At 31.4% G+C, this 11,539-nt stretch overlaps 2 protein-coding genes across 2 annotated transcripts in view; one reads left to right on the top strand and one right to left on the bottom strand.

Annotated features, from left to right (window-relative positions):
• The window catches only part of LOC122635985, a 63,235-nt gene extending 58,660 nt beyond the window's left edge, over positions 1 to 4,575 (bottom strand). The window contains exons 1-2 of the mRNA XM_043826754.1: positions 4,347 to 4,575; positions 1,007 to 1,044 (exon numbers count right to left, since the gene is read on the bottom strand). Of these exons, the coding sequence (XP_043682689.1) occupies positions 1,007 to 1,042 (36 nt within the window). The 5' untranslated portion in view covers positions 1,043 to 1,044; positions 4,347 to 4,575. The remainder of the gene's footprint in view (positions 1 to 1,006; positions 1,045 to 4,346) is intronic.
• A 2,113-nt stretch (positions 4,576 to 6,688) lies between these two features.
• Positions 6,689 to 9,447, top strand: LOC122628991 (poly(A) RNA polymerase, mitochondrial). Its single transcript, XM_043811952.1, has 7 exons — positions 6,689 to 7,072; positions 7,260 to 7,450; positions 7,602 to 7,832; positions 7,910 to 8,119; positions 8,184 to 8,398; positions 8,458 to 8,678; positions 8,778 to 9,447. Exons 1-7 carry the CDS (start codon positions 6,859 to 6,861, stop codon positions 9,320 to 9,322), a joined length of 1,827 nt encoding a protein of 608 aa, XP_043667887.1. The 5' UTR covers positions 6,689 to 6,858; the 3' UTR covers positions 9,323 to 9,447.
• The last annotated feature ends 2,092 nt before the right edge of the window (positions 9,448 to 11,539 follow it).

An 11,539-nucleotide genomic window follows, 5' to 3' on the forward strand; every position in this document is an offset into this window, starting at 1 on the left:
TCAAAAGTAATTAAATATCAATTTTAAGATTTTATATGTCACGTGAAAAATTCGAAACGATTATTTACTTTGTGCCTGTATCTTGTTTATTTCGAAAGCATTCGACTTTCGTGATTCAAAAAGCGTAAAGGATTTTTGAGACAACGAGACTTCTTCCAAGACAGACACATTTGTGGGATATTGTGCCAACAAAGGATTACATAATCTTCGACATTCCTGACCAACATACTACACTAACCGAGCACGCGTGTTTCTGGCACGAAGCGCGATATGAGAGAAAGTCTATTATGTGTATGCAAGTAGATATATACATACGTACACATGTACATGCATACATATATACGGACGTACATATGTATGTATATACGTGTATATACATACATACATACATACACACATACATACGTGGAGGGGGATAGCATGCGTTTGTCTGATATCTGACTGTCTGTTGTATAAACAGAATAAATAAATAAATAAAAAAAAAAACAAACAAACAAAAATAAAAATTAACATCGTAGATATATTTATTAAGTTCTAGCAATTTTATCGCGCAACAATACAATGATCAATTGATAATTTCTAATCGGAACCCATGTTTGTTGTTGTTAGAATACTTATTACAACATTGTGTAAACAGTGGCAGATTTACGGTGGAGTCGGTCGGCTCGGATAAGACAAAGATTTCCACACGATAATATATGAATTTATATCTATTATATAATAAATTTGATTGAATGTCCATTGAACGGATTACATAATTTTGATTTCTATATTTATGACTACACGAACGAATTTAAGACCAAGTATATTTCTTATTTCATCATTCGTACGAATAGTTTAACCGAGAAAATATCTGAATATAAAATCGATTTATTTTAAAAGGGCCCTTTAAAAATGCATAACTCGGTTAAACCCATGAAGATTAAATTCGTCGTTTATGTCGTAAGACGTTTACGGAGTAAATAATAAAATTAGTAATAAAAAAGAATTGTTTGGGATTACTCACCAACAGATATGTCAGCACGATCCCCCGCCAGTCCATGGCTAAAATAAAAGAGAAAGTCTTATTAATAACTGGGTCGAACCTTCATGAATAGAGTAGTATGATCGTCCGCGTAAAACATTGTGTCCGTGCATGTTGTCACGCAAATATGACTAAGAGATTTAAAAAAAAAAAAAAAAAAGAAAGAAAGAAAGAAAGAAAAAATAATTAACTTCATCCTTAATCCATTCGATTACATCATTATTACCATAGAAAAAAAAAAAAAAAAAAGCTTGAATATATACACGATTAACGTACCGTTCTTACTAATTATTTATCGTCTGTTAAAAAATGCCACATTTCGAGTGGAATATATCGATCGTTCTCTTTGAAATGAAAGAAACGCCGAACACTTTTGATTGTAAAGATTCAAAGAAAACAGAATGCACGAGATTCCACGAGGGTTAAGGTCGCTCCTGATAGCAATAATGCCGGTAGTTACACGTACACGCACCTACATACATATATATACATATATATATATACACACACACACATATTTATAGATTCATTTTACTTAAGTATGTGTACGTGTATATGCGAACACGTTTTTAGAAGGGTTAGTAGAATTCTCCACGCTGTCGTAGTTCGTCGCGTGAGAAAGCGAACACACAAGTTAAATCTCATAAACGTGAGGTTAACGCAACGTTCACTTTTTAGAGCAAAGAATCGAGAGTGCGATAGTAGAGGTAAAAAAGTAAAAGAAAAAAGAAAAGAAAGAATAAGAAAAAAAAGGGAGGGGGGAAGAATAAAAAGAAAAAGAAGAAAATTTCAAAGAAAAAGAAGAACACGAGGAATAAGAAAAACATAGAACACGACCTCGACCGTAAACGAGGGACCACCGTGATCGAAGTCGAGCGTCGGCCGCCATTTTGCACGCACTTGCGATCGAATGGCCACGTTGCGTTAAATCGTTTCCTCTTCGTTTCCTTTTCTTTTCCGGTAATATATTTCTACGTATTTGTAATATATTTCACGTGATTTAGAAGAATGGTGTCGGATCGACATAGCGCGATATTCCGTTGCCTTTCCACCTTCCTTTACGTTTTCGTGCCGCTAGGATGTTTCCATTTCAGGCCTGTGCCACGACTCGGAGTTACCACGGCCAGGGCCGTATCGACCAAATATCTTTCAAGGTCTTTTTTCTACATAGTTTGTAATCTTTGATTTATCTGGAAGAAATTTTTCTTATCCTTTTTTATTCTTTCAACTTTAATAAGATTTGCAATCATATTTAAACGGTTCTTTCGAAGTACAGGCGAAGAGGAGGGGGAGGACGAGGAGAAGGAAAAAAGATAAAAAAAAAAAAAAGAATAGCAATCAAATGAATTAACCATACGGGCAAGTTCGTTCACGGAAACAGATGTCATGCGGTTGGCTGATCGGCCCTCCTGATATCCAACCGAAGGGGAACCGAAAAATTCAAGGTCTCGACGACTACAGCACTTTAGAATTTTACATCGGTCGATTATTACAAGAAATGATTTGTAAACCGAAAGTGAAACAATTACCTTTTTTCTTAATATTTCATGCGAAGTAGAACAGTGTTGGAATCTCGATTGCGAATCCTCTTTCGATTATTACAGTGTTCGGATATCTAGCTATACTTAAGTAAGTAACTAAGTATGTACTTTCTTACTTACTTACATACGTAGTATAATCGGAGGAAATTATCAGGCGTTGAAATCACCAGTAGAGACTTTAATGCCTTCTACGATTTAGGTCTCAAGTTCAACGTAACAACTGGTATACTTATATTTTTCTGTTTTCTTTTTTTTTTTCTTGCTCCAAATTCAAGCAATAAATTTGAAAAGTATTCATGAAGAATATTCTCGTGTTTTCGTTTCAATGTTTACACAGTTCAACGCATGGAGGGAAGTTTTCTTTGTCAAGTAGGTACGTAATTTCGTTGGCTTTACTTTTTATAAACTTACGTAACCCCGATCCGGGATAACTATTTCTTCCGATATTACTTTCGCTTTTCACGAACGCGATCTCCTTCACGGATTTGTCTAACGCACGAGATAGATATGTATTGTATATCATGTATATGTGTGTGTGTGTGTGTGTGTGTGTGTGTGTGTGCGTGTAAATATGTATTACTATAGCTCTAGCGTAGGTCGCTCGTCGATCCTTGGCGTTTGCATATTTGGTCGAAGCTTGCCCACCAATAAATGACGATGATGATGTCGAGTCGATGATGATGATGATGGTGACGATGATGAGAAGCCTTGAGCTCGTTTCCCATTGAATAATCCATCGTTATTAAAGCGACTATTAGATACTATAATCGTCGCGTGCTTCCTACGCCACTGGTTATGATTAAACGGGAGAAAATTTATCCCCGATGCGACGCAATTTCCCGTTTAACTATAGAAATTTCGATAATTTTCGATCTTCCTGACTTTTTTCAGAAAATAATGAATTTTTAAAAGAGGAATAAAAAAAAGAAAAAGAAAAAGAAAAAGAAAAAGAAAAAGAAAATTGAACTTATTTACTTTCTTCTATTTTTCTTTCATTTTTTTATTTGATTTATATATATATATATATATATATATATATACGTACACACGCACACACAAATTATATATATTTATAGAAATCGCCTACGCCCTTGAAAGTCTCGCGAGAACGTAATCCCCGTAGAATTTCTTCGCGCGCGCGACATGGCGCCATCTTGATCTCTTCGCGGTTAAATCAGCGTATGTGATCTCGATATATATATATATATATATATATATATATACACATACATAAATGTGCATATGTAAATTTAAATACTTACACGTATCTACAATTGATACGTGCCTGTACAAGAAATAAAATCTTTGACGAATAAAAGAATTGTTTCCACGATAAATTTTTATTATACGGTAATAATGAACCAATCGAATAGCATTTAATTGTTCGTATCATATATTTGTTACAGTAGTAGGATATAAATTTATGACTTTGGACGAGTAAAACTCGTAATTTTTTTTCTCTTTTTTCAATTATAATAATCACATGTATATATATATATATATATATATATATATATATATATATATGTATGTATGTATGTATGTATGTATGTATGTATGTATGTATGTATGTATGTATGTATGTATGTATGTATGTATGTATGTATGTATGTATGTATGTATGTATGTATGTATGTATGTATGTATGTATGTATGTATGTATATATACACATACACACATATTACATTATATATTATATATTAAATATAATATAATGAGATAAAAAAAAGAATTGATATTTAACGAAAAAATATAACGAAAAAGATGATTTTTTTCTTACCTGCTGCTCCGTTACCACCAAAACTTCGTAGTAGAAGAGATATATCGATGAGGATTCCAGGATGTCTCCGGCAGGATGTTGAACGATGAGAAAAGGAGGAAAAAGATTCACTCGAGAACGATCGAGTTCACTCGCGAGACGACGCGTCAAAAAGACCGCGAAAACAAAAAAAAAAGAACGAGGAAAAAGAAAGAATAAAATAAAAAAGAAACAGACTGAGGGAGAAAAAATAATAAAAAAAAAAAGAAAAAAGAAAGAAAGAAAGAAAGAGAGAGAGACAGAGACAGGGAGAAAGAGAAAGAGAAATAAAAAGAAAAAAAAAAAAATTCGTCTAAGTCTCCGGTCGATCGAACGAACGAACGATCGGATTGATCGTCAATGACGCAAAACGCGCGAAAAATGAAGGACTTTCGAAATTGGTCGGTGTCGACCTATCGAACTTTCGTTTCTCGTCCTCGACGACCTTAAGGTCCACCTCGCGTACGTCGACATCCCAATGATCCTGTTTTCTTCTTTTCTTTCCCTTCTTCTCGCTTCTTCTACTTCTTTTTCTTCTCCTCTTCCTTTTCTTACTCCTCTCTCTTCGATTGCCGATACGAAGACACCGGTTCGACGACTTCCGCTTTTGGATTGCTTCGTCACGTCATCGAGTGTCGCCAATTTTGGAAATCGCCCATCGTTACGGGTTCTTCAAACGATATATTATTTACGATAGTCGAGCATTTTGCTCTCTCTCTCTCTCTCTCTTTCTTTTTTTGTAATTTTCTCTTCGAAATCAAATGAAAAATCTCGTGATAAATATATGTCCTTCAATGTTCGTTTTCGAATCAGATGTCCTTCATGTCGATTTTCGAATTTACGCGATTTTCTTTTTTTTTTTCTTTCTTTCTTTTTTAAGAAAATTGAGAGAGACAAATCAAATATGATATTTATTAATTTCTGTTTTCAACAAGATAGATATGTATATATATATATATATATACGTATATATAAAGAGGAAGATACAGAAACGAATATTAGGTTAGAATCGGTCTTCTATTTTCTTTAGTTTTCATCAGAAGCTTTTGTGTCGGAACTGAAGCGTCCTTCGTTGTTTATAATCGCGTTATTTAGTTTTCTTTCTTTTTCCTTAACTATTGTTCCTTTCTCTCTCTCTCTCTTTCTCTCTCTCTCTCTCTCTCTCTCTCTCTCTATTTCTCTCTATCTCTCTCCTATTATTTCTCTGGACTATCGTCGTCGCGTTTTCTATCGGCACATTGCACAAAATACCGTGTCTCGTGTCGGCAACGATTTTTAAAACAACGATGTTTCAACGTTGGTAAAAGAGAAGAGAATGAAAGAGAGAAGTCGCGGAGAACGAAACGTTAGTCCGTTGCGATCGACGCGAGCTTCGATACTGAACTAACTCGAGTGAGATCTTCTACTGTTTCGTGCTTCTTCGTAAACGTTCGTAAGTGGGAGGGAGAGAGACGGTGAATGCGACTGGCCGTTGGGAGATAAACACTAAGGCACGTATGTATGTATACTTACGCGTACTTGAGTAAAAGCGAGAAAGAGAGAGAGAGAGAGAGAGAGAGAGAGAGAGAGAGAGAGAGAGAGAGAAAAGCGTAGCGCGCGGCCATTCGAACGTTGAAGCGAGAGACGCCTACCTTTTTCTCTAACGCCCGTTTCGACGTCCAAGCCGTGAGCGAAAGAGCCAGAGAAACAAATAAAACACGAAAGCAAAGGAAAGCACGTTCTACCATGAGCAGTGTAAAGAAGAACGAGACGAGTAGAGTCCACGTTTACGTCATCGCTCGAATTGGCAACTCTATGTGTAGCCTTTGAAATCCGGACCCTCTTTTATCTTTGAAGATTCTCCTCTCGATATTCGAGACCCTTTCCTTTCCTTTCCTTTCTACTTTCTAATTTCGAATCTATTTGATTTCAATCGAAAGTTATTTCGCTAATGTCACTTTCTTCGACAATTAATAAACTTATTATTAATCGTAAAAAGTGTAATGACGAACACGTGACGGATTAGAATTAAATTAAAAGTGATTGATTCTTAAAGAATCGCTAGAATTGACTCCTTTCTTTTCGAGGAAAGAATATTTCTTTTTTTTTTAATCTTACGTGCGAAGTTTCAAGTTCTTCTCTTTTTTTTTCCTTTTTTTTTTTGTTTTGTTTTAAACGCGAGAAGCTGCGCGAGCTTTGTCATTTTCTTTTTTTCTTTTCCTTTTCTCTTTCTTTCTTTTTCTTTCTTTTACGCGTAGTGTCTATCGACTGTAAAAAATATTGACTGATGGCGCCATCTGTTAGAAAGCAAATTGATTGCACTCACATGCAATTTACATGTCGATCATTTTTAACCTAGAAAATGCTTGTTCTCAAAGTTTATTTCTTTTATAATTAAGAGATGTTCTAATATAAATGTTTATCGTTCATTTAATTAAATAATTATAGTGGAAATTAAAATAGTCAAAAATATCGTCCCAGAATGTATATACGTAATAAAATAAAGTGAAATGTAATGCTGGTTACACAAAATTATATCTGTAAAGAGATTATAACACGTGAAAATTTGCAATTTGAAATGGCATTGTATCGTGTTAATATGAATGTAACACCCCTAATTTATAATACTTATTATAAGTTTCACGTTAATATGAACAAATTACATTTTTTAAAAGGACAATCAATAAAAAATAAACAATTTCCATTAAAATATATTTCTACGCAGAGGAGTAAGCAAAAGAATATAACCTATAATTTGTTTTACAGTTCAAATAACAAGTGATACGGTTATTTATCAAAACTCATCAATTATTTTCCATATGATTCTTCAAATTTTCTTTCTTATCTATTTATATTGAGTGATATATCATCAACTTTATTTATTTTAACAATGTTTAACATAATTTTTTTTTATAGATGGTTCATTAAAAAAAATAATCACAGAAGTGTCTCATTTGCAAGAATACATAACAAAAAGAAAATCCCAAGCACTAAAAAGTATATTAGTTCAAATTGAATCAATGAAATCGTACAAAGATCTTATAATTTATTGTTCTCAATTTGGCCCAGTGGAAAACGTATATTGTTATACATTACCAAAACAACATGTAGGTTAAAAATATCCAATTAATCTCTTAATATATATTTTTATTTTGTTTGATATTATTGCATATCGCATTTTTTAAAATTTTAAGTTATAATAATCATGTTAAAGAAATGTATTAAATTTTTATGATTCATAATGAAAAATGATTTCAGCAATTCGTTCTACTTGAATTTAAAAACTTACAAGCTGTTCGGAATATCTGTGAGAATGCAACATTCATAGATAATTATATTCCTAGTAAAACAAATGTGCTATGGTTTCGTAAAGTATCAAACGACAAAATGAAATTACATAGTAAATTTTCTGCATCTAAGTATATAATATCTAAACCTCTACTAGTAAAAGAAAATATTATTAGAGATTTAATTGGAACTTCGTCTTCGGTAAAATCTTTTACATTTTTAATCTATGATGTATAACATTCTCTGACATCTATTCTAATGTACATTATTTTTTATAGATATCAGATCAAATGGTAACTTTATATAATGAATACAAATTAGATGAATTAGAAATAAGATTAAAATTTCTAACTATTGTTCAATTAGAACATTCTTTTGCCAGTTTATTCCCAAATATAATTATACATCCCTTTGGTTCTTTTATAAATGGTTTTGGAAAAAGACTGTCCGACCTTGATTTGATTTTTTTTGTAGATGGTCTTAAAGTGGTAAGTTTACAATAATAATAAGTTCTTTGCCAGCAAATATTAGAAATGAATTATTTTGTTATAGGAAAATTTATCAAGCAGATTGGTATTTCATGGGAAATCAACTATAATGAATGAAAAGGAACAAGTGCTTGTATTTATGGGAGTAATAGCAGATACAATGAAATACATTATACCTGGTATATGTAACGTAAGAAAAATTTTTAATGCTCGAGTTCCCATAATCAAATTCCATAACTTGTTTACATATACAGAGTGTGACTTGAGTATGAGTAATGTGTAAGTTTCAAATATATTACTTCCTTTGAGAAACGATATTTTAAACTCTTTTTCTATAGCATTGCCACATATATGTCGGAGCTACTATTTTTATATGGTGAATTAGATAGTAGAGTAAAACCACTCGTATTTACAATTCGAAAATGGGCAAAAGATAATAAATTGACGAATATCTACCCAGGAAAAACGATTACAAACTTTTCATTGACTCTATTAGTAATATTTTATTTACAACAAATAAATATATTACCTGTCATAAATAAAATGACGACTTATTCAGGTAAATATTAATAGAAAACAGTTTGGCATTATACTTCACTGAATATTAGTAATATAAAAAAAAATTATTAATTTTACTTCCGTTATTTATTTTTTACAGAAATAACAAGTGAATATCAACAAGATCTAAAGAAAGTATATATGCATTATTCATCAGATGATTCAATATCATATACGACTAATAATGCAGATTTAGGAAGTCTTTTAATAGATCTTTTTCGATTTTATAGTGATTTTAATTTTAAAGCAAAGCAAATTTGTCTGCAAACAGGTGTTGCAGTTGAATCGAAGCATGATTCAGCACTATATATACGTAATCCATTTGAAGAAGGATTAAATGTTAGTAAAAATGTTAGTTTTGACGAAGTCCAACGCATAAAAACATCAATGTTGATAGCAATTACCAATCTTCAAAATACTGAACATTTGAAGTCAAAAAAATGGGGTATTCTATCTATATTAAATTTTTCTGACCCGTACAACAGTGGTATTAATATGTCAGAAATACTTTATAAAGAAGTAAATAAAGAAAATACTGAAAATAATGAAATAGTTAAAAGTACTGAAGAAAAAAATGTTAATACTACATTAAGTACAAAAACTACAAATGTTATCACCAATAAAGATATTGTATCTCAAAAATAAAGTAAATCTAGATATTGTTAATGTTGTTACCTGACAAAGAACTGTGTAAAATATTGCACTACACTGTTTCTTTTTTATATTAGTATGTAAATAAATGTAAAATGCAGTATAATGTTAAAAAATAATAAAACAATTTGTACAAATTAGTTTTACAAAAACATAAACATTAGTATAAAAAAGATTTGTATTTTAAGGCTGTTCTTCACTCCTAATCTTATAATTCTTTACGTTATAGGCATAACTCTTGAACGATTTTAATAAATAAGCTTTTGTTTCTAAGATGAAGATTTAAACGAAAATACGGCTTTTTCGAATTTTCGAAAAAGCTTTATTTTCTTTAAAAAAAAAAAATCATGTCCGTTTACGTTAACAAAAATCATTTGCATTATTTACGATTTATTCGAAACAAACGAGCGAGATTTGGTATCAAATTTTATAAATTAAGTGATTTTTAAGCAAGATATACGCACAACTTCAAAATATACATTGAAGAAGACAAAACTGCTAATAGAAACGTCGTGACTTTCGTAGATAACTGATACAGTTCAACGACTTTATACTACGAATATACAAAAATTTCTGTCGAATGCTAACTCAATTGTTAGGTTAAACGTGACAGAGATATAACCTACACATAAGCTTGTACACTGGCAATACAATGAGTAAATAGTGAGAACAATGTTTTCCTGTTGCATTTGTAGTTCATATTTTGTCCATAGCTGTCGCTGTAATCACACACGCTTCAAATTGTGTAACCTGTAAACAATCTATATAATAAATACAAAATATCATTGTGAGATTTGAGTATAAAAATAGTTCCAAATATATATATATATATATATATATATATATATATATATAAAAGATACACGTATTAAATAAATAAATGATATACGTACCTCGAGCGAAGGAAAGATATAACAAACATTTAAAATATTTAATTCGGATCAATGCACAAACAACGTATTCCTTAATCTGTATATTTTACTTTATCAGCATTTCGGCATTTTTTGTCATACATACTTATCGTGTACATCTGCTATAATTAAGACGTCCTTAAAGCCCTTCACGAAGACCATAACTTGATACTCTCGATGAATCATTAAGTTATCATAATAATACTTCCGGGCGACGATTTCCATGATTTATTGTGATCGAATTTTACGATCTTTAATGCATGTACGTATATATATATATATATTTCTTGTAAGTATGCGTGAGTATTATTTTTATATGACGACGAATAAATATATCATCGTTAAGAATCCTCATATCGCGCGACTTACTGATCAAGAGGATACAATGAACATGAATTCCGGTATAATAATCAACGATTATCGATTACGATTACGCTTATCGGATTAGGCTATTCTTTCGTGTGTTGAGTACCCTCAATTAAATTCGTAATGTACTTGTGGCTGGCAGTGTTGTTTACTAACTAACTTGTTTTACCCGACCAACCGAACTGTGCGACGCACACTTTTCATATTAATCTGTATTAAACTGATAATCGACATGCACCATTATTAAACGTTTTATCAATCCTTACTGCTATCAAATTTTATATGACATCTTTTCTAAAAGTTTAACAATATTATTAATATCGATAAAATATCAATGTGCGATGGTACCGATCCTTCAGCTCCTTTTTTATCGTCGTCTCTCTTTCTCTCGATCAAATCAAATTTTCTTAGAATTGGAGGGATAGGAAAATTTCAACTCTTCAAGCTCGATGGCGCGCACAGTTTTTTTTTCCGTAAACGTATCCTCTACTATAATACTAATCAACGCTCTAAATGCAACAACCGTTACTGGGAGATCAAGAATTAATGATAATAGAAGAGAGAACGATGCACGTTTTACATACAATCCGGTGATTATAAAACTGGTCAAAGTTATTTAATACATTAAAATGACAAAGTATTCTTGTCACTTGTTATTATTATTTCAACTTTCAAATCGCATAAACAAATTATTTTTCTCGAGAATATATACACATATTTTTTTTCTTCGTCGTTATAATAAAATCATATTTAAATTATCCAAAATCAAATATCATATTGATCAAAATAAAATATATAATTTATCAAGCCACTTTCATAATCACCGGTTTATATATATATATATATATATTTTTTCGTTACTCTAAACTCTTTTTTTCTCTCTTTTCCTAATATTATTATTACTTTAAGTTATAGAAGAGTTATCTTTAATCAT

This window comes from Vespula pensylvanica, chromosome 1 (genome assembly GCF_014466175.1).
Source record: "Vespula pensylvanica isolate Volc-1 chromosome 1, ASM1446617v1, whole genome shotgun sequence".
Taxonomy (NCBI): domain Eukaryota; kingdom Metazoa; phylum Arthropoda; class Insecta; order Hymenoptera; family Vespidae; genus Vespula; species Vespula pensylvanica.

Bases quoted from the DNA above. Each gene is read 5' to 3' on its own strand.
- LOC122628991 (XM_043811952.1), top strand. From the start codon at position 6,859: ATGCTGGTTACACAAAATTATATCTGTAAAGAGATTATAACACGTGAA. The intron at 7,833-7,909 runs GTAAAATCTTTT...TATTTTTTATAG, and splicing joins TAATTGGAACTTCGTCTTCG to ATATCAGATCAAATGGTAAC. The intron at 8,120-8,183 runs GTAAGTTTACAA...ATTTTGTTATAG, and splicing joins TTGTAGATGGTCTTAAAGTG to GAAAATTTATCAAGCAGATT.